This window comes from Mesoplodon mirus, assembly GCF_964341445.2.
Source record: "Mesoplodon mirus genome assembly, chromosome: 4".
Classification (NCBI taxonomy): Eukaryota; Metazoa; Chordata; class Mammalia; order Artiodactyla; family Ziphiidae; genus Mesoplodon; species Mesoplodon mirus.
This window is the reverse complement of record NC_138979.1, coordinates 102,703,442-102,727,772: the sequence shown is the minus strand read 5'-3', so window position 1 is coordinate 102,727,772 and position 24,331 is coordinate 102,703,442. Positions and strand designations below refer to the sequence as shown.

Genomic DNA, 24,331 nt, shown 5'->3' with positions numbered 1-24,331 from the left:
TGGCTACGAGACAAACCACCCAGGCAAATTCTTCTTAAATTCCTAATCCACAAGACTGTGAGCAAAATAAATGACTGTTTTAAGCCTCTAAGTTTTGATGCAGTTTGTTATATAACAGTAGATAACCAAAACACCATCCTTAACAATGAGCCTATGATTTTTTACTAAAAATGCCACTATGACTCTCAAATTTGGGGGACATGCTCCATACATTTATTAGCTCTCATTACCAGGACAGAGCAACTATGCCAGACGTAGCTTCATTTGTCACCTTTTGATGTGTCTACTGAAGAAAGCCAACCTTTACCACAGCACTTAACACAAAGCTCCCACCAAAGCAACACTCATGCCTGACTTACATTAACGATTACCAATTGCTGGAATCTCCCTGCACCAGTCCATGATGATGAAAAGGTTCTTTTCTTATATTTACTCAAGTAAATTTTCAAAGCCTACTGATTTGCCTAATCAGTAAAACACTGTACCATAGAAACAAAATTTTTATTTTTATTTTATTTTTTTTTGCAATACGCGGGCCTCTCACTGTTGTGGCCTCTCCCGTTGCGAAGCACAGGCTCTGGACGCGCAGGCTCAGCGGCCATGGCTCACGGGCCTAGCCACTCCGCGGCATGTGGGATCTTCCTGGACCGGGGCACGAACCCGTGTCCCCTGCATCGGCAGGTGGACTCTCAACCACTGCACCACCAGGGAAGCCCAAAATTTTTATTTCTAAAAGAAGAATCTTCTTTTTCCAATCTGTTGATAGACTAAGGAAACTATTAAATAGTTTTGCTAAACCTGCTAATGGAACAAAACTTTGGTTACCAAAGACTGGGTAGCCATAAAATATATTTAAATATATCCAAAACAAAAATAGCTTCTTTCATAGGAGGAAAGATGGCAGATTCCAAGTCTAGGGCAAGGAAGCCATCAAAAGACTATTAGGATCATGTTAAAAGCACTCAGGAGACAACCTGAAGAATGTCCCCTTAGTCAAATGAGACAATTTGCGCATCAATAAGAATGATAACTAGAATCAATAAGAATGATAACTGATGTGGACTGAAACACATTAAATATGCTTAAATCCAAGAATTCTTAATTATATTTTTAAAAATTTCATTGGTCACTTTTAGAAGATGCTAGGGAACCAATTCATTATTTTGAAAACTGGTAAACTAAGAAAAGACTCAAGCATTTATCCTGTATTCCTAGTCAAACCGTATCTCAGGGTAGTCAGATAGTTAATGATGGGAAATTTCTCTTCATAGATGTACTTCAACTAATAAATGAAGGAATGATAGACTATCACCAGTCTGCAATCCCTAATGAATTAACAGACCAAGACAATGATAATCAGTAGTGCTAACATCACAAAAAATGATGGGCAATAAGACATTATATGCCTCCCATCCAAAGTTCACAATACCTTCTATGAAAAAAGAAATGCCCCTAATTCAATAAACAAACCTGAAGTCAGATCCATCAAGCCTCTCTAAATAACTAACAGTTTACATAAAATACATGAGACAGAGAAACATGTTAACACCACGTGGAAGCAATAGAAAAAATCCAAACTGTGGAAAATTCTACAGGCAAATAACCTAGTTTTGTTAGTAAATAAACTGTAAGGAAAAAAAGAGAGATAAAAAGGAACCTAGAAGTTAAACAAAACTTAAGTGATGTAAACCAACTGCAATATCCAGACTTTACTTGGATTTGGTTGATTCAACTGTTAAAAATAATTTACAAAACAATTAGGAAAATGTGAAAGTTGGAAGGATACCTAATGATATTAAGAAATGATTGCTTTTCTAGATGTGATAATGATATTATGATTATATTTTAAGAAGAAGTATATATTTTAGAGATATATACTGAAGTGCGTAAAGAGAAATGCTAAGGTAAAATATTTGCTTCAAAATATTCTGGGAGGGCTTCCCTGGTGGCACAGTGGTTGAGAGTCCGCCTGCTGATGCAGGGGACATGGGTTCGTGCCCCGGTCCGGGAAGATCCCACACGCCGCGGAGCGGCTGGGCCCGTGAGCCATGGCCGCTGAGCCTGTGCGTCCGGAGCCTGTGCTCCGCAACGGGAGGCCACAACAGTGAGAGGCCCTCATACCACAAAAAAAAAAAAAAAAAAAAAATTTCTGGGAGAGAGGTTAAAGAGCTGAAACAAGATTGACCATCAGTCTATAACTGTTTAAGCTGGGGCATGAGTACCTCGAGGTTCTTTATAACAGTCTCACTATTTTAATGTATACTTACAATTTTCCTTAATAAAATGTTAAAAAATAAAAAAGGGCAGTTCACTGCACTGTATTTTTTTTTCAACTGTTCTTTCCCTAAGTATACTTTTATTTACCTTACTCAATAGTAGCTATCAGAGGACTTCCCTGGTGGTGCAGTGGTTAAGAATCCGCCTGCCAGTGCAGGGGACATGGGTTTGACCCCTGGTCCGGGAAGATCCCACATGCTGCGAAGCAACTAAGCCCATGCGCCACAACTACTGAGCCGGCACTCTAGAGCCCGCGAGCCACGTCTACTGAGCCTGTGTGCCACAACTACTGAAGCACGCGCACCTAGAGCCCATGCTCTGCAACAAGACAAGCCACTGCAATGAGAAGCCCGCGCAGCGCAACGAAGAGTAGCTCCCACTCGCCGCAACTAGAGAAAGCCCTCCTGCGGTGACAAAGACCCAACGCAGCCAAAAATAAATGAATAAATAAATTTTTTTAAAAATAGTACCGATCAGAGTTTAGGAAAATTTACTCCTATAAGAAGCAAGAATAAGAATTAGGGCATAAACAGAACCTAATCATAGGAAAAGAACCAAAAATAACTGCTTTAGGCATATAAGCAATATATGTATTATTTCCTAATGAAATGGTTTTATCAAGATACCAAAAGTTACCCCCTCATATGTATGCAGCCCCTCCCCCCACCCTGCCCCTCTCTCTCCCTGATGTATACTCACTACTTTCCATCTTTCTTTGACCAGGATTCCAACACTGAGGATATCTGGCTGCTCTCCTCCTCCACTCATTGCAATTCACTGATATGGTAGAATGGCTACGCAGGCATCCAGCTCCCAAGGGTGGTTTCCATTTAACCTGAAACAAAAGAAACGCAGCAGCATATCAGGACTAATTAACACAAACATTCCAGCATCAAGTAACACTACTAATCCTATACATTAATTAGGTTGCTTTGCTAGAAACAGGGGAAAAACCCCACAAATTCCATTCTAAAATCTGTTTAGTATATGTAAAAAAAAAAAAGTACTTATCTTTCCATTACAGATGCCCAGTGAAATAGCCAGACATTAAAGAAGCATTATATTATAACACAAATATAATTTACAGTAACTGAGATTGCTAGACCTCAGGACAAGCATGGTGTCAATGGCAGTTAACCCAGACTACTATCCTTAGTCCAACACACTGCTAAGAAAAAAAAAATCGTACCTAATTCACAACAGCTTACAGTTTAATAGGTTGTTAAAACTTAGAGCTTAACATCACCAGAGCTAATATAATTTTAATGTTACAAAATGCATTTAAAATGCATAGGAAATAAACATGAGCCACAGAAAAGGTCTGTTGATCAAACCCAATACAATGATATTGTAAGAAAAAAGGATAACAACATGAACAACATACCTGTAGAAAATGAAGGTACTGCAGAAAAATATGGCTTAAAGGAGATAAAACTGTGACCTAATATTACAGAACAAACTAAAGGAAAATAAGAAAAAGAAGCTTTAAAAGAACATATATCGGGGCTTCACTGGTGGCACAGCGGTTGAGAGTCCGCCTGCTGATGCAGGGGACACGGGTTCGTGCCCTGGTCCAGGAAGATCCCATGTGCCGCGGAGCGGCTGGGCCCGTGGGCCGTGGCCACTGAGCCTGTGCGTCCGGAGCCTGTGCTCCGCAACGGGAGAGGCCGCGGTGGTGAGAGGCCCGCGTACCGCAAAAAAAAAAAAAAAAAAAGAACATAAATCATAATTAGAAAAGCTCTTAAATGAGAGAGCTAGGCAACAGAAAGACATAAAAAGAAATCTGAGCAAATTCAGAAAAGGAACAGAAATTAAAGAAAAAGAAATGAAGATTCAAGTAGAAGAGACATGAGCGAAAACAACATAAAATTAAGGGAGAAAAAATAAAGGGAAAAATGAAAAAAATTAAAAAGAAATTTAGAAATTAAAAGTGATAAAAGACAAGTAAATATAAAATACATATTATAAAAGGCTGCCAAAAAAAACCCCAAAGCTATGAGATGGAACAAATATTAGCCACTATAATTCAAGAAAATAATTCCTGGAAATTAAAAAAGGACTAAATCTGCACGTTGAAATGGTATACTACATATCTGGGAAAACAACTCAGAAGAAGGTCAATGCCAAAACACAGTCTAGAAAAGCTACTGAATTTTAAAGGGAAAAAAATTTCACTGGACGTATGTGCAGAAAGTCCAAATTATACATAAGGGGAAAAAAATCAGACTGGGAACAGACATTGGCACAAACAGCTTACTGCATATTTAAGTATCCAGGGAAATGTGAGCCAAGCGTGTTCTATCCAGCCAAAGTAACCTTCAAGGCTAAAGGAAACAGTTATGAACACACAGAACTCAAAGAATATTGTTCCCAAGAAATGCCCCTAGGAATCAACTACGTAACAAGTATCAGACAATCAAATTATGATAGAAAATTTGGCATGAGGATTGGCCTGAAAAGGCTTAAAAGCAATGATAACCCAGTAGCAATGAGAACACCTGCCTCCAGATTGTGAAGTCTAAACATCATGTGCCACTAAAAGAAATAAGAGCTCCTTGAAGAAATGGCTCATTCCAGGTCTGGCACAGGAAATTATGCACAATGAACTTGGGGCATCTTGTCAAATCAGAAAGCAAAAATGTTAACAGTACTACTACTAAAAAGCCAAAAGGAATTCAGAGACAAGTGAAAGAATTCTCATTTGCCAAAGATGAAACAATTTGAGCAGATACAAGAATGGTGACTGCAGTGAGTGAAAAACATCAAAAACATAAACGGACTTCCCTGGTGGTGCAGTGGTTAAGAATCCACCTGCCAATGAAGGGGACACAGGTTCAAGCCCTGGCCCAGGAAGATCCCACATGCCATGGAGCAACTAAGCCCATGCGCCACAACTACTGAGCCTGCGCTCTAGGGCCCACAAGCCACAACTACTGAGCCCCCGTGCCACAACTACTGAAGCTCATGCACCTAGAGCCTGTGCTCCGCAACGAGAGCCTGTGCTCCACAACAAGAGAGCCCACCGCACTGAGAAGCCCACGCACTGCAATGAAGAGTAGCCCCCGCTCGCCTCAACTAGAGAAAGCCCATGCACAGCAATGAAGACCCAATGCAGCCAAAAATAAATAAATAAAAATAAATTTATAAAAAATAAATAAATTTAAAAACTAAATACTCATGAGTTCATAATGACACTCAAAAAAGAAAAAAGAATTTTGGAGGTCAATTTTGGAGGTTGCTAAGGCACAACTGAAAACTGTCAAATAAATAGAAAGAATCAAGCATTTAACCCACCTTTCTGATATGAACAGTATTTCTGGGAAACCAAAGAGATGATGAAGGCAACTTTTTCCTTAGAGAATAGTCACAGCTAATAAGTTCAGAAGAAATTATAGAATTAGAAAATCATCATTTTCCAATCCCTGGTTAAATAATGAATCTAGGCAATGACCATCAATGGCTGCTAAAACCATAAGGTAAAAAGTGGATGGAGAACTTTAATATGGAAGGATCAAATTGAACTCAATGATCAACGTTAACATCACTAAAAGGTAGAACAATGAAACATGAAGTGCTTCCTGACAGATGCAACAAAATTTTCTCAGTAACACCTATGAAGTCTCTTGCCTTAAAACAAACAAACAAAACACCTCTAAATCTAATCAAGCTTCTAGATTTAATTATAAGTTTACAAAAATAAGGGGGATCGAGGTACATGTTAAATGACAACATGAAGATACAATGAGCTAAATCATGATTACGGAGATCCTAAAGAACAAAATGACCCATATAAATGACAAAATGACCCAAGACAAATGGCATGTAAAATAAAAAAGCTTTACACTGCTCATTATAAGAAACAAGATACGTATCTACCTAAGGCAGCAACTAGCAATCAGATAAAATTTAAAAACTACTGGGTAAGGAATAATTGGTAATTTTGTAGGGTGTAATAATAGTAGTGTAGTTATGTTTATAAAGTCTTTCTCTGTAAGAGATACACAAACTACCAATGTACAAAGTGATAAAAGGTCTTAGATTTGCCTTAAGCACTCTAAGGGGAAAAAGAGTTATTGTTTTGCGGGTAGAAGATAAAATGAGGTAAGAATGACAGAATTTTTATAATTTTTGTATGATGGGTATATGTAAATCCATTATACTGTTTCTGGGCATAACTGCAATATTCTATATTAAAAGTAAAAAACAAGAGATGCATAGATTAAAAAGATCTAGAGTTTGTTTTAACAAATGGGGCTGGGACAAGTAAATATCCACATGCAAAAGAACGAATTTGTACCCCTACCTAACATCATACACAAAAATTAACTCAAAATGGATCAAAGACCTAAATGTAAAAGCTAAAACTATAAAACTCTTAAAAGAAATCACAGGCATAAATCTTCACTGACCTTGGATTAAGCAATGATTTCTTAGGTATGACACCTAAAGCCCAGCAAACCAAAGAAAATAGATAAACTGGACTGTCAAAATTTTTAAAATTTTATATGCTAAAAGACAACCTATGAAATTGGGGGAAATAATTGCAAACTATATATCTGATACATGGTTAATACCCAGAATAAAGAATAATTCAACAAAACAAAAATCAAATAATTCAATTAAAAAATGGGCAAACGGCCTGAATAAACAGTCCTCCAAAGAAGATACACAAATAGCCAAAAAGCACATGAAAAAAATGCTCAAAATCTAGAGAACAGCAAAAAATCACCTCATACCCACTAGGATGGCTACTATAAAAAGAAGAAAATAATGAGTGCTGACAAGGATGTGGAGAAACTGGAACTCTTGTACACTGTGCATGGGGATATAAAATGATGCAGTCACTATGAAAAACAGTATGGCAGTTGCTAAAAAAATTAAACCATCAATTCCCATACGATTCAGCAATTCCATTTCTGGGTATATACCCTCAAAAATTGAAAGCAAGAACTCAGACAAATATATTTGTACACTCAAGCCCACAGCAGCATTCTTCACAATAGTCAAAAGGTGGAAGCAGCCCACATGTCCATCTACAGTTGAATGGATAAAGAAAATGTGGAATATACACACAATGGAATATTATTCAGCCTTTAAAAAGGAAATCCCGTCACATGCTACAACATGAATGAACCTGGCTGAGTGATAAAGCCAGTCACAAAAGGACAAATACTCTTTATGATTCTATTTATATGAGATATCCAGAGCAGTCAAAATCATGGAAACAGAAAGAAGAATGGTGGTTACTAGAGGCAGGAGGGGGGAGGGGGAAGGGGGCATTGTTTTTCAATTGGTATAGAATTTTAGTTTTGCAAGATGAAAAAGTTCTAGAAATCTGTTTTGAAACAATGTGAATATACTTAACACTACTGACTGTATAGTAAAAAATGATTAAGATGGTAAATTTTATGTTATGTGTTCTTTATCACAGTAAAAAAAAAAAAAAAAGTATGGGCCCCATGGAGGAGAATACGGTAATATACAGCATAATAAAATAATTTATATTTAAACTCTAATCCAGCAATTCCACTTCAAGGAACCTATTCCAAAGGTACAATGGCAAAAACATGTGAAATGACTTCTTCACAAGCCTTTTCACTATAACATTATTTATAGTTACAAAAGGCTAGGGAAAAAATTAACAGTCACTCAATAGGGGATTGGTTGAACGTGAAATGATTCACTTATGTAATGGAGTACTAGTCTAGGAATTAGAGATATACTGACACAGAGTGATTTTCAGGATATACTGTTAAGTGAAAAAAATAAGATGCAGTGAAGTGTTTACAGTATACTACTTTTCTGTAAAAGGAAGGTAAATGTTAAATATATTAACATATTTGCTTTTATTATTTTAAAAAAGGAAGGAAAAGCCAAAAAGTGATGAAAATGATAGCAGAGATCAATAAATTTTTTTCAGTAAAGGGCCAAATAATAAATATTTCAGTCTTTATAAGCTATATAATCTCTGTCATAGCTACTCAGCTCTGCCATTTTAAAATAAAAGAAAACATAGACAATACATAAACAACAGAGTATGTGTTCCAACAAAAATTTACTTACAAAAAGAGATGGGTGGCCAGATTTGGCCTGCAGACTATTGCTTGCCAACCTTTGCCCAAAAGAAAGGAGAAAACAGGATGGAGGGGATAAGGATAAAAGTCAGACTTCTAAGAATGTATCTTGTGATATAGTTTTCATTTTGGAACAAAAATCATTGTTTTACATACAAGAAAAAAAACTCCTATACTCCAAATTCAAGAAAGGCCCATAGCAACAAAGTAATCATCAGAACTAGCATCAAACTCATCCCAGTCTATCAATGACAGCTTCAAATTAGTGACCACACTTCAGAAAGTCAACCAGTCAGTAACAGCCACAGTCCATAGACACATCTGTTTATCAAAAGTTCAACCACTTCCTAAACACTCCCACTTCACCAATCCCTGAACTCTAAGCTTCACAACTCTCCCCTGAATGGAGACCAATAAATTTAGTGTTTTGTTGACACTGAGTGGTGACCTCTTCCTTCAAGACAATTAAAAGACAAAATAAATTTTTTAAAAAACCAAATACTACAAATGAAAGGAGTACAATCTCTAAAAATCTAAAACAAAGTGAAACCAAGAACCCACTGCATACCAAGTATGTGACATTATCACACAGAAAATAATTCAAGTGGCTTTAAAATACAGTATTTTGATTGTATACCCCTAGTGGGATATAGCTTAAGGAATAAAAGAACAACAAAGAAACTTAAAACTGCATTTAGTAGTTTTGTCATTAGAAATAATATCAATTCTGTTATTTAAAAACTATTATAGGTATACTGCAAGACAGCAAATAAGTGATTATATTAAGTCACTAAGAGTCAACATTTTCAGTATAAAGAGATACAAATATAAAAGTCAAAGAGGTCAAGTAAAAATCCTGAAATCTGACATTGAAGAAAACATAAAAAAAAATATGATCTTTATTTAAACATGTATTTCACAAGTCTAACCATCAAGAAGTCCTAGAAGCAATGCAGCCCAACAGATTAAGCATCTCTAGCATCCAAACTCAAAGTTCCAAATACCATTTCCCTCAAAAAAAGAACAAAAGCTCCTTGGAAAAATGGCTATTTCTAAAACTGGGGCAGGAAATATAAAAGATGAGCCTAGAACCTTGCTGTGCTTGAAAGCAGGGAATATACCAAAGACTTGGGACAGATCCAGGATTTATGGGGCCTGGAATTTATATTAAGTGAGGCCCCTATCTTAAAAATCTTACTTTTACAAATTTTACATATGACCAATTACTAAAACTTTGCTCCCAAAGCTTTGAAAGAAGCCAATGCAAATAAAGAACCCTGAAGCTTAAGCTTCATTATCCTCATGGTGAATCCAACTTTGTTCAAGATAATGGAGTCAAGTCAAAAGGACACAGGAGCTAAGTGGAACGGGTTCACAATGGTTTGAAGTCAGAAAATTGACATCTAAAAGAATAATGAGGGAGTTCCCAGGTGGTCTAGTGGTTAGGATTCGGCACTTTCACTGCCGTGGCCCAGGCTCAATCCCTGTTCGGGAAACTGAGATCTGGCAAGCCATGTGGCATGGCCAAAATAAAAAATAAATAAGGAAATTCAAATAAAAGAATAATGATTGCAATAATTGAAACACATGAAATATATAATAACCCATAAATTCATAATGATATTCAAAAACAATTCAGTAGATGCTACAAACAATTGCTAGGGTACTAATTCATTATTCTGAATATAAATAAAAGGAAAATAAGTCAAGCATTTACCCTGCCTTTCCTGTAGTATTAACTGTATTTCAAAGAAACCAAGTAGTTGATAGTCACAGAATTAAAAACTCACCATTCTGCAACACCTAATGAAATAATGTAGGCAATGGTTATGAATGGCTACCAAAACTCTTAGGTGAAAGGTTGGTTGATTTAGAACTTAATAATGAATGAATGAAACCGGTAATACTTACACTTACAGATCACATTTAGCATCACTAAAAGATATGACATTAAACAGCATACCAGTAACTTTGAGAACTGAACTAAGGCTTAGGCTCACTGTCCAGGTGCAAGACTGACCACCCCTGGTATACATCTGGGACAGATCTGAGTATTATTTCAAAGGCTTTAAAAACCAAACTAATATTAAAACCAAAATACTTGGAAGGCTAGTTAGAATGTGCAACCTCAACACAACTAGGTGGTTAAATTTTTAAAATATCAACATTCTCTGCAGAATTTAAATAAGACTCAAGTCTCATAATTTTTTAAATAACAAGGACACAATCCAAAACTACCAAATATACAAAGAACCAGGAAAATCTCAACTTACATGTGAAAGGACAAATCAGCAAATGTAAATGCCAAGATAACAGAGATCTGGGACTTATCAAAGACGTAAAAGCAGCTACTATAAAAATGCTCCAGGAAGTGAAGGAATAAATAGAAAGACATATAAAGTCCTAGAAATGAACAGAAAGATAAAGTCTCAGTAAAGATATAGAAGACATAAATAACAATTTTAGAAGGGAAAAATACAATAACAGAACATTTAAAATGTTACTAGAGTCAACAGAAGAATGGAAGTGTCAGAGGAGTCAGTAAACTTGAAGATAAATATATAGAAATTAGAAAAACAGAAAATAATTTTATAAATGAACACAGACCCCAGGGACCAGCAGGACAATATCAAAAATTCTAACATTCAAGTCATCAGAGTCATGTCAAGAGATGAAAAAGTGTAGAGCAGAAAAAATATTTTTAAAATAATGGCTAAAACTTCTCAAGTTTTGCAAAAGACATAAAACAATAGATTGAAGAACCTTAATTAACAGGACAGGCACAAAAAAATCCATTCACAAACACATCATAACCAAACTGTTGAAAATTAAACACAAAGAAAAACTCTTAGAAACAGCCAGAGAAAAATGATACATTACTTACTGGGGACAATAATTCAATTGACTGTGACTTTCTCATTATAAACCATGGAGGTCAGCAAGAAACAGAAAAACATTTTTAAAGTACTGAAAGTAAAGAAAGCACTGTCAACCAGAATTCTGTACCCAGAGAAAATATCCTTCAGGGATAAGGACATTCTCAGAGAAAAGAAAATTATGTATTGTAAGCAGAGCTGCTGTATGGTAAATTACCAAAGAAATTTCTTCTGAGAAAAAGGAAATTATAACAGAGGGAAACTTGGAATAACAGGAATGAATGAAGAACAACAGAAATCTAGGTAAACATAATAGACTAACCTCCTCTTGACTTTTTCAAAATATGCTTGCAAGTTAAGAGCAAAAATTTTAACACTATCTGAAAGGATTTCCAATGTATATAGATATAACTCATAAGACAACTACAACAAAAAGCTAGAATGGTAAAGAGACCTATATGATGGTTATTAGGCTTTTGCATTCTACTTGAAGTGGTGATATAATAATTCTAGTAGACTGCGAAACATTAAGTAGGTATATTGTAAACACTAGAGCAACCATTCAAAAAAAACTATACAGGGGCTTCCCTGGTGGTCCACTGGTTAAGACTCCACACTCCAAATGCAGGGGGTCCAGGTTCAATCCCTCGTCAGGGAACTAGATCCCACATGCCCCAACTAAATATCCCGCTTGCCACAACAAAGAACCCACATGCCACAATGAAGATCCTACATGCTGCAACTAAGACTGAACGCAGCCAAATAATTAAATAAATAAATAATTCTTTAAAAAACTATACAAAAAAGATATCATAAAAAGCAAAAAGGGCTTCCCTGGTGGCGCAGTGGTTGGGAGTCCGCCTGCCGACGCGGGGGATGCGGGTTCATACCCCGGTCCGGGAGGATCCCACATGCCGCAGAGCAGCTGGGCCTGTGAGCCATGGCCGCTGAGCCTGCGTGTCCGGAGCCTGTGCTCCACGGCGGGAGAGGCCATAGCAGTGAGAGGCCCGCGTACCGCAAAAAAAAATAATAATAATAATAATAAAATAAATAAATAAATAAAAATAAAAAGCAAAAAACAGGAAATAAAGTGGAATACCAAAACATGTTAAGATAATCCAAAAGAAGCTAAGAAAGGAGAAACAGGAGAACAAAAACAGAGAGCATAAACATAAAACAAATAATAAAATGGTTGGCCTAAATCCAAATATATCTGTAATCACTTTAAATATAAATGGCCTAAACACACCACTGAAAAGAGAGAGATTATGAAGATGAGTTATGCTTTCTATAAGAAACTCACTTCAAAAATAATGGGATATGTAGGTTAAAAACAAAGGTACGCTCACTTCTGCTCCAGTTCTCTTTACCCTCCTAAACAGTTCAATCCTGACACATGAGCATGCATCACCCAAATGTTGGTGATATTTTTGTAGCCTGGAAGAATAGATTAATTTACAGCTATTTCACTTCAAAGCATACTGAATGTGACTTCATATTAAGGCAGCATTAGGTACAACATGGTAATACATCATTAACTTTATTTTTTAAATATTTTTTAAACATTTTTATTGGAGTACAATTGCTTTACAATGGTGTGTTAGTTTCTGCTGTATAACAAAGTGAATCAGCTATACATATACATATATGCCCATATCTCCTCCCTCTTGCGTCTCCCTCCCACCCTCCCTATCCCACCCCTTGAGGTGGTCACAAAGCACCGAGCTGGTCTCCCTGCGCTATGCGGCTGCTTCCCACTACCTATCTATTTTACATTTGGTAGTGTATATATGTCCATGCCACTCTCTCACTTCGCCCCAGCTTACCCTTCCAACTCCCTGTGTCCTCAAGTACATTCTCTACATCTGCGTCTTTATTCCTTTCCTGCCCCTAGGTTCTTCAGAACCATTTTTTTTTTTTAGGTTCCATATATATGTGTTAGCATACGGTATTTGTTTTTCTCTTTCTGACTTACTGCACTCTGTATGACAGACACTAGGTCCATCCACCTCACTACAAATAACTCAAATTTGTTTCTTTTTATACATCATTAACTTTAAACTCTTATTAATAAGTACTTTACCAGTTTCCAGAATTTCCAGAACAGGACCTCCTGAACAGAGAGCCGTTGTTCAAATATAATTCAGTGTGAGTGACAAAGTAGAATTTAGAAGTAAGGATGTCTATTTCATATTCAACTGTTTATTAAATCTTTAAATTCTTGCCTGTTAGTCTACATTGTTTTCTTTTTATTATTATTATACTTCAGTTTCTTTGAGAACTTGTGAGTTTCATGTGCTTTGCTTTTATTATATAAATATCATTATAAAGAAACTTATTCATGAATTTAAAAAGCAAAGGAATAGGAAAAGATATACCACATAAAGCTGGAGTACCTATACAAATCTTCCTCAATTTCTGATGGATGCGGTTACACCCCATCATTAAGTTGAAAATATCTAAGCTGAAAATGCATTTAAAACACCTAATGTACCACTGGAACCAAGATGGCAGAGTAGAAGAAGGTGCTCTCACTCCCTCTTGTGAGAACACCAGAATCACAACTAGCTGCTGGACAATCATCAACAGGAAGACACTGGAACTCACCAAAAAAGATACCCCACATCCAAAGACAAAGGAGAAGCCACAATGAGACGGTAGGAGGGGCGAAATCACAGCAAAATCAAATCCTGAAACTGCTGCGTGGGTGACTCACAGGCTGGAGAACACTTATACCACAGAAGTCCATCCACTGGAGTGAAGGTTCTGAGCCCCACGGCAGGCTTCCCAACCTGGGGGTCTGGCAACAGGAGGAGGAATTCCTAGAGAATCAGACTTTGAAGGCTAGTGGGATTTGATTGCAGGACTTCAACAGGACTGGGGGAAACAGAGACTCCACTCTTGGAGGGCACACACAAAGTAGTGTGCACATGGGGACCCAAGGGAAGTAGCACTGAAACCAGGGGGAGACTGAACCAGACCTACCTGCTAGTGTTGGAGGGTCTCCTGCAGAGGCGGGGGGTGGCTGTGGCTCACCATGGGGACAAGAACACTAGCAGCAAAGTTCTGGTAAGTACTCCTTGGTGTGAGCCCTCTGAGAGTCTGCCATTAGCCCCACCAAAGAGTGCAGGTAGGCTCCAGGGTTGGGTTGCCTCAGGCCAACAACCAACAGGGAGGGACCCCAGCCCCACCCAACAGCAGTCAAGCAGATTAAAGTTTTACTGGGCTCTGCCCACCAGAGCAAGACCCAGCTCTACCCACCACCAGTCCCTCCCATCAGGAAACCTGCAAAGGCTCTTAGATAGCCTCATCCACCAGAGGGCAGACAGCAGAAGCAAGAACAACTACAATCCTGCAGCTGTAGAACAAAAACCACATTCACAGAAAGATAAACAAGATGAAAAGGCAGAGGGCTATGTACCAGATGAAGGAAAAAGATAAAACCCCAGAAAAACAACTAAATGAAGTGGAGATAGGCAACCTTCCAGAAAAAGAATTCAGAATAATGATAGTGAAGATGATCCAAGACCTCGGAAAAAGAATGGAGGCAAAGATGGAGACAATGCAAGAACTGTTTAACAAAGACCTGGAAGAAATAAAGAACAAACAAGCAGAAGTGAAAGATACAATAACTGAAACGAAAACTACACTAGAAGGAATCAATAGCAGAATAACTGAGGCAGAAAAACGGATAAGTGACCTGGAACACAGAATGGTGGAATTCACTGCTGCAGAACAGAATAAAAAAAAAGAATGAAAAGAAATGAAGACACCCTAAGAGACCTCTGGGACAACATTTAACACAACAACATTTGCATTATAGGGGTCCCAGAAGGAGAAGAGAGAGAGAAACGCCCAGAGAAAATATTTGAAGAGATTATAGTCCAAAACTTCCCTAACATGGGAAAGGAAAGAGTCACCCAAGTCCAGGAAGTGCAGCGAATCCCATACAGGATAAACCCAAGGAGAAACATGCCAAGACATAGTAATCAAATTGGCAAAAATTAAAGACAAAGAAAAATTATTGAAAGCAGCAAGGGGGCTTCCCTGGTGGCGCAGTGGTTGAGAGTCCGCCTGCCGATGCAGGGGACACGGGTTCGTGCCCCGATCCCGGAAGATCCCACATGCCGCGGAGCGGCTGGGCCCGCGAGCCATGGCCGCGGAGCCTGTGTGTCCGGAGCCTGTGCTCCGCAACGGGAGAGGCCACAGCAGTGAGAGGCCCGCGTACAGCAAAAAAAAAAAAAAAAAAAGAAAGCAGCAAGGGAAAAACGACAAATAACATACAAGGGAACTCTCATAAAGTTAACAGCTGATTTCTCAGCAGAAACTCTACAAGCCAGAAGGGAGTGGTATGATATACTTAAAATAATGAAAGAGAAGAACCTACAACCAAGATTACTCTACCCAACTCCAAAAGAGATGTTCAAAAAAAAAGAAAAAAAGAAAAAGATTACTCTACCCAGCAAGGATCTCATTCAGATTCAATGGAGAAATCAAAAGCCTTACAGACAAGCAAAAGCTAAGAGAATTCAGCACAACCAAACCAGCTCTACAACAAATGCTAAAGGAACTTCTCTAAGTGGGAAACACAAGAGAAGAAAACGACCTACAAAAACAAACCCAAAACAATTAAGAAAATGGTCAAAGGAACATACATATTGATAATTACCTTAAACGTGAATGGATTAAATGCTGCAACCAAAAGACATAGGCTTGCTGAATGGATACAAAAATAAGACCCATATATATGCTGTCTACAAGAGACCCACTTCAGACCTAGGGACCCATACAGACTGAAAATGAGGGGATGGAAAAAGATATTCAATGCAAATGGAAATCAAAAGAAAGCTGGAGTAGCAATACTCGTGTCAGATAAAATAGACTTTAAAATAAAGAATGTTATAAGAGACAACGAAGGACACTACATAATGATCAAGGGATCAATCCAAGAAGATGATATAACAATTATAAATATATATGCACCCAACATAGGAGCACCTCAATACATAAGGCAACTGCTAACAGCTCTAAAAGAGGAAATTGACAGTAACACAATAATAGTGGGGGACTTTAACACCTCACTTACACCAAGGGACAGATCATCCAAAATGAAAATAAATAAGGAAGCACAAGCTTTATATGACACAATAGACCGGATAGATTTAATTGATATTTATAGGACACTCCATCCAAAAACAGTAGATTACACTTTCTTCTCAAGTGCGCACAAAACATTCTCCAGGATAGATCACATCTTGGGTCACAAATCAAGCCTCAGTAAATTTAAGAAAATTGAAATCCTATCAAGCATCTTTTCTGACCACAACGATATGAGATTAGAAATGAATTACAGGGGGAAAAAACGTAAAAAACACAAACACGTGGTGGCTAAACACTACATTACTAAATAACCGAAGATCACTGAATAAATCAAAGAGGAAATCAAAAAATACCTAGAGACAAATGACAACAGACACTGCATAAATACAAAGCATCCCAAGAGACTACTACAAGCAACTCTATGCCAATAAAATGGACAACCTGGAAGAAACAGACAAATTCTTAGAAAGGTATAACCTCCAAGACTGAACCAGGAAGAAATAGAAAATATGAACAGACCAATCACAAGTAATAAAATTGAAACTGTGATTAAAAATCTTCCAACAAACAAAAGTCCAGGACCAGATGGCCTCACAGGTGAGTTCTATCAGACATTTAGAGAAGAGCTAACACCCATCCTTCTCAAACTCTTCCAAAAAATTGCAGAGGAAGGAAAACTCCCAAACTCATTCTATGAGGCCACCAGCACCCTGATACCAAAACCAGACAAAGACACTACACAAAAAGAAAATTAAAGACCAATTTCACTGATGAATATACATGCAAAAATCCTCAACAAAATACTAGCAAACAGAATCCAACAACACATTAAAAGGATCATACACCATGATGAAGTGGGGTTTATCCCAGGGATGCAAGGATTGTTCAATATATGCAAATCAGTCAATGTGATACACCATATTAACAAATTGAATGAGAAAAACCATATGATCATCTCAATAGATGCAGAAAAAGCTTTTGACAAAATTCAACACCTATTTATGATAAAACCTCTACAGAAAGTGGGCATAGAGGGAACCTACCTCAACATAATAAAGGCCATATATGACAAACCCACAGCAAACATCATTCTTAATGGTGAAAAACTGAAAGCATTTCCTCTAAGATCAGGAACAAGACAAGGATGTCTACTCTCACCACTATTATTCAACATAGTATTGGAAGTCCTAGCCGGCAATCAGAGAAGAAAAAGAAATAAAAGGAATCCAAATTGGAAAAGAAGTAAAACTGTCACTGTTTGCAGATGACATGATACTATACATAGAGAATCCTAAAGATGCCACCAGAAAACTACTAGAGCTAATTAAGGAATTTAGTAAATTTGCAGGATACAAAATTAATGCACAGAAATCTCTTGCATTCCTATACACTAATGATGAAAAATCTGAATGGGAAATTAAGGAAACACTTCCATTTACCACTGCAACAAAAAGAATAAAATACCTGGGAACAAACCTACCTAGGGAGACAAAAGACCTGTATGCAGAAAACTATAAGACACTGATGAAAGAAATTAAAGGTGATAACAACAGATGGAGAGATATAACATGTTCTTCAATTGGAAGAATCAATATTGTGAAAATGACTATAGTACCCAAAGCAATCTACAGATTCAATGCAATCCCTATCAAATTACCAATGGCATTTTTTACGGAACTAGAACAAAAAATCTTAAAATTTCTATGGAGACACAGAAGACCCTGAATAGCCAAAGCATTCTTGAGGGAAAAAAAAGGAGCTGGAGGAATCAGACTCCCTGACTTCAGACTATACTGCAAAGCTACAGTAATCAAGACAATAAGGTACTGGCACAAAAACAGAAACATAGATCAATGGAACAAGATAGAAAGCCCAGAGGTAAACCCACGCACCTATGGTCAACTAATCTATGACAAAGGAGGCAAGGATATAAAATGGGGAAAAGACAGTCTTTTCAATAAGTGGCACTGGGAAAACTGGACAGCTACATGTAAAAGAATGAAATTAGAACACTCCCTAACACCATACACAAAAATAAACTCAAAATGGATTAGAGACCTATATGTAAGACCAGACACTATAAAACTCCTAGAGGAAAATATAGGAAGACATAAATCACAGCAAGATCTTTTTTGATCCACCTCCTAGAGTAATGGAAATAAAAACGAAAATAAACAAATGGGACCTAATGAAACTTCAAAGCTTTTGCATAGCAAAGGAAACCATAAGCAAGACGAAAAGACAACCCTCAGAATGGGAGAAAATATTTGCAAATGAATCAACGGACATAGGATTAACCTACAAAATATATAAACAGCTCATCCAGCTCAATATTAAAAGAACAAACAACCCAATCCAAAAATGGGCAGAAGACCTAAATAGACATTTCTCCAAAGAAGACATACAGATGGCCAAGAAGCACATGAAAAGCTGCTCAACATCACTAATTATTAGAGAAATGCAAATCAAACCTACAAGGATGTATCACCTCACACTAGTTATAATGGGCTTCATCAGAAAATCTACAAGCAACAAATGCTGGAGAGGGCCTGGAAAAAAGGGAACCCTCTTGCACTGTTGGTGGGAATGTAAACTGATACAGCCACTATGGAGAACAGTATAGAGGTTCCTTAAAAAACTAAAAATAGAATTACCATATGATCCAGCAATCCCAATATGGGGCATATACCCAGAGTAAACCACAATTCAAAAAAACACATGCACCCCAATGTTCATTGAAGCACTATTTACAATAGCCAGGTCATGGAAGCAACCTAAATGCCCATCGACAGACGAATGGATAAAGAAGATGTGGTACATATATACAATGGAATATTACTCAGCCATAAAAAGGAATGAAATTGGGTCATTTGTTGAGACGTGGATGGATCTAGAGACTGTCATACAGAGTGAAGTAAGTCAGAAAGAGAAAAACAAATATCGTATATTAACGCATATATGTGGAACCTAGAAGAATGGTACAGATGAACCAGTCTGCAGGGCAGAAATTGAGACACAGATGTAGAGAACAAACGTATGGACACCAACGGGGGAAATCTGTGGCAGGGGGTGGGGGTGGTGTGATGAATTGGGCGATTCGGATTTACATGTATACACTGATGTGTATAAAATTGATGACTAATAACAACTTGCTGTACAAAAAAAATAGAAAAAACCTATTTATTAAAAAAATTTAAAAATAAAAAATAAATTAAAAAAAAAAACCTAATGTACCAAACATCATAGCTTAGCCTAGCCTACCTTAAATGTGCTCAGAACACTTACATTAACCTATAGTTTGGCAAAATAATGTGTTTTACAACAAAGTGTTGAATATTTCATGTAATTTATTGAATGATTTAGTGAAAGTGAAAAACAGAACGGATGTATGGGTTACAACAGAAGGGTTCTAAGTGTAACCCTCATGATCGGTTTCTACCCAATCCATATCACTTTCAAACCAGCGTAAAGTTGAAAAATTGTAAGTTGAACCATTGTTAAGTCAGGACTGTTTGTATTAATATCAGATAATTTAGACTTCAGAGCAAAGAAAATTCCCAGAGATAAAGAGGGACATCACATAATCACAGAGGGCCAATTTACAAAGAAACTATAAATGTGTATGCATCTAAAAAAGAGCATCAAAATACATGAAAGCAAAATTAACAAGCTGAAAGGAGAAATAGACAAATCCATAATTATAATTGGAGACTTCATCACTCCTGTCTCAAAGAAATAAGTAAACAAAAATATCAGCAAGAATACAGAACTGAACAACACTACTATGGTATAATAAAAAATATATTGGGTCTTTATATTTATCCTATAAATCTTTATCTCCAGCTCCTGACAGAGCCTGGCATTTCCTGAGTGAAGGGAATGTCTGTTATGCTGATGAAGTGATTCCTGGCAGGACTCCTAGAGCAATTCAGATGGGGGCTGGTCACCAGAAACACCAAACATGTGATTAGAGGGTTTGAACTTTCAGCCCAACCTCCCAATCTCCAACCTCCAAGGATAGTGGGGCTGGAAATATGAGCTCAATTACATGGCCAATGATTTAATCACACATGTCTATGTAAAGAAATCTTGATATTAAAACCTCTGAACAACAAGGCTCAGGGAGCTTCCTGGTTGGTGAAAATATTGATGTACTGAGAGGGTGGTGGAATCCCTGATTCCACAGGATAGAAGTTCTTGTGCTTGGACTCCTTACAAACTTGCCCTATATACCTGTTCATCTGGCTGTTCATTGTTATCCTTTATAATAAAATGGTAATCATAAGTACAGCACTTTCATGAGTTCTGTGAGTTGTTCTAGCAGATTATTGAACCTGTGGGAAACCCCAAATTCATGGCCAGCCAGGCAAAGTATGAGTGGCTTGAGGTTACCCAGAACTATAGGGTATACTTCAGGTTTAGAGTCTGAAGCCGGGGCAGTCTTGTGGAACTGAGCCCCTAAGCCTGCAAGGACTTCTCTAACACCAAGCAGTTAGTGTCAGAGTTGAACTGAATTGTAGGACACTCAGTTGATGTAAGAGAACTAAATCAGAAAGCAACTTTCAACCAACTGAAACTAATGCACATACATAGAACACTCCAACAAAAGCAGAATACACATTCTTTCCATGTCTCTCATGGAACCAAGAGAGACATGTCATATCCTAGGTCACAAAATAAACCTTAACAAACAAATAAAATCATACATAGTATATTCTCTGATCCTAACAATACTAAGCTAAAAATCAATAGAAGCAAGATAACAGAAAACTCTACAAACATTTGGAAATTAAACAAAAACATCAAAGCTGGGTGCCTGTTTTTTGTAAATAAAATTTTATAGGCACAATGCCATGTCCATTCATTTATGTGTTGTCTATGGCTGCTTTTGTACTACTAGGGCAGAGTTAAGTAACTAAAACTGAGTATGGACTCAGGCCTATCATATTTAGTATTTGGACTTAAAAAAAAAAGTTTGGCGGGACCTCCCTGGTGGTACAGGGGTTAAGACTCCACACTCCCAATGCAGGGGGCATGGGTTCGATCCCTGGTTGGGAACTAAGATCCCATAGGCCACACGGTGCAGCCAAAAAAAAAAAAAGTTTGGCAATGACTATTCTAAATAACCCATAGATTAAAGAGAAAGTCTTTAGGCAAATTACAAAATACTTTAACTGAACAAAAATTAAAATACAACAAATAAAATTTGGTGGGATGAAGCTAAAGCACTGGTCAGAGGAAAAACTATAACATTAAAAACTTGTATTTACATATCTACTAGGATGGCTGTAACAAAAAAAATTAAAGAAAGGAAAATAACAAGTGTTGGAGAAGATGTGGAGAAACTGGAACCCTCATTCATTGCTGGTGGGAATGTAAAATGGTTCAGCCACTGTGGAAAACAGTTTGGTGGTTCCTCAAAAAGTTAAACATAGAATTATTGTATTAATAAAATCCAGTGATTCCACCTCTAGGTATAGACCCAAACAAATTGAAAACAGGGACTCAAAACAAATACATATATATGCACATCTTAGCAGCATTATTCACAACAGCCAAAAGGTGGAAACAACCCAAGTATCCATCTATGGAAGAATGGATAAACAAATTGTGGTTTATACATACAGTGGAATATTATTCAATCCTATAAGGGACTGAAGTAGTGATACATTCTACAATGTGAGTGAAGGTCAAAAAATTATGCTAAGTTAAATAAGCCCTACACAAAAGATCACATTTTGTATGATACTTTTTGTATAAAATATCCATCATAGGTAATTCAGAGAGACAGAAAACAGACTGGCGGTTGTCACTAGTGGTTTGGAATGATGAAAATGTTTTGGAACTTGACAAATGTGGTGGTTGTACAATACTGTGCATATACTAAATGCCACTGAATTTTGCACTTTAAAATGGTTAATTCTGTAGTAATGTAAAGTTCACCTTCATTGAAAAATAAAGTAATATATTATATAATAAAAAAACTTCTATTTAAAGTAAGAAAAAGTCTCAAATTAATCATCTAAGCTTCCACTTTAAAAACAAAAGCAAAATGAAAGAAATAGGGGGAGAAATCAATGAAATTAAAACTAGAAAAATAACAGAGAAAAAGCAATGAAATCTAAAGTTGGGTTTTTTTGTAAAGATCAATAAAATCCACAAGCTTCTAGGAAAATTGGCAAAAGAAAAACAGAAAATACACAAATTAACAAGATTAGGAATGAAACAGGAATTATCACTATAGACTACACAGACATTGAAAGTATAAAGGAAATATTATGATCAACACTGTACACATAAACTGGACAACAATGGACCAATTTCTCAAAAATTGCAAACCCAACAATTCACCCAAGATGAAAGGAAAAGGCTGAATTGTCCTGTTAAAAAAATTGAACCCATAGTTTAACACCTTCCCACAAGGGACTTCCCTGGTGTCGCAGTGGTTAAGAATCCACCAGCCAATGAAGGGGATACGGGTTCGAGCCCTGGTCTGGGAAGATCCCACATGCCGCAGAGCAACTAAGCCCATGTGCCACAACTACTCAGCCTGCGCTCTAGAGCCCACGAGCCACAACTACGGAGCCCCTGCACCGCAACTACTGAAGCCTGCGTGCCTAGAGCCCACGCTCCACAACAAGAGAAGCCACCATAATGAGAAGCCCGCGCACCACAATGAACAGTAGCCCCTGCTCGCCGCAACTAGAGAAAGCCCACATGCAGCAATGAAGACCCAATGTAGCCAGAAATAAAAATAATAAATAAAAATAAATATATTTTTTTAAAAAAACCTTCCCACAAAAGAATACAGTTTTTTCCACTGGCAAATTCTACCAAACATTTAAAAAATAAATAAATAAAACAATCTATACAATCTCTTCCAGAAATAGAAGGGTAGGAAATACTTCCCAACTCATTTTATGAGGCCAGCACTAGCCTGATATCAAAACAGTCATAAAGCTGGAGGGGAGGCCTTCCCTGGTGGCGCAGTGGTTGAGAGTCCGCCTGCCAATGCAGGGGACACGGGTTCGTGCCCCGGGCCGGGAGGATCCCACATGCTGCGGAGCAGCTAGGCCCGTGAGCTGTGGCCGCTGAGCCTGCGCGTCCGGAGCCTGTGCTTTGCAACAGGAGAGGCCACAACAGTGAGAGGCCCGCGTACCGCAAAAAAAAAAAAAGCTGGAGGGGAAAAAAGTAATGCCTAGTGTGGAAATTTTATAAAAATAAATGATGAAAAAAATCAGTAAAAGACAATACAAGAAAAACCAATCTTCCTCATGAACATATGAACACAGATACAAAAATTCTCAACAAAATATTAGCAAATTAAATCTAGCAATACATAAAAAGAACAATAACACTCCAATGCCCTGTGGTTTACCCTGGGGAAGCAAGACTGATTCAATATTCAAAAATCAATTCATAAAATTCATCAGATTAACAGTCTAAAAAAGAAAACTACATGATCTATCATTTGATGCAGGAGAAGCACTTGACAAAATTCAACAGTCATTCATGATATAAACTCTCAACAAACTAAGAGTAGAAGGGAATTTTCTCAACCTGATAAAGGGCATATAAAAAAAAAAAGAAAAAAGCTGCTCAAACTGATCAACAGATTTAACAACATTCCAAATTCAATTCAAGCAAAAGGCATTAAATAGACAAGCTGATTCTAAAATTTATGTGAATAAAATTTATGTGAGAAGGCAAAGGAACCAAAATACCTAAAACAGTTTTGAAAAATAGTAATAAAGTTGGAGGAATCACACTACATGATTTTAAGACTTACTACTATATAGTGACAGTAATCAAGCCATTGTGCTATTGGCAAAGGCTTATTAGTCATAATACAGATAAATGAAATAAAGAGTCCACAAATAGATCCACACAAATATGGCCAATTAAATTTTTAGCTTTTTAAAAACGTAAATATAATCCATATACCATCATTTTAAAGTATACAATTCAGTGGTTTGTAGTATATTCACAAGGTTGTGTATTCAC

General features: G+C 37.2%; 1 protein-coding gene across 2 annotated transcripts in view; it reads right to left on the bottom strand.

Annotated features, from left to right (window-relative positions):
- Positions 1 to 24,331, bottom strand: part of TTBK2 (tau tubulin kinase 2) — a 153,569-nt gene that overhangs the window by 107,350 nt on the left and 21,888 nt on the right. Inside the window, exon 2 of one of the 2 annotated variants that reach the window (XM_082620122.1) lies at positions 2,977 to 3,112. In XM_082620122.1, coding sequence (XP_082476248.1) covers positions 2,977 to 3,045 — 69 coding nt within the window. In that variant the 5' untranslated portion in view covers positions 3,046 to 3,112. Of the gene's footprint in view, positions 1 to 2,976; positions 4,526 to 24,331 lie in introns of those variants that run through there. The other variant, XM_082620121.1, reaches the window with a different exon arrangement.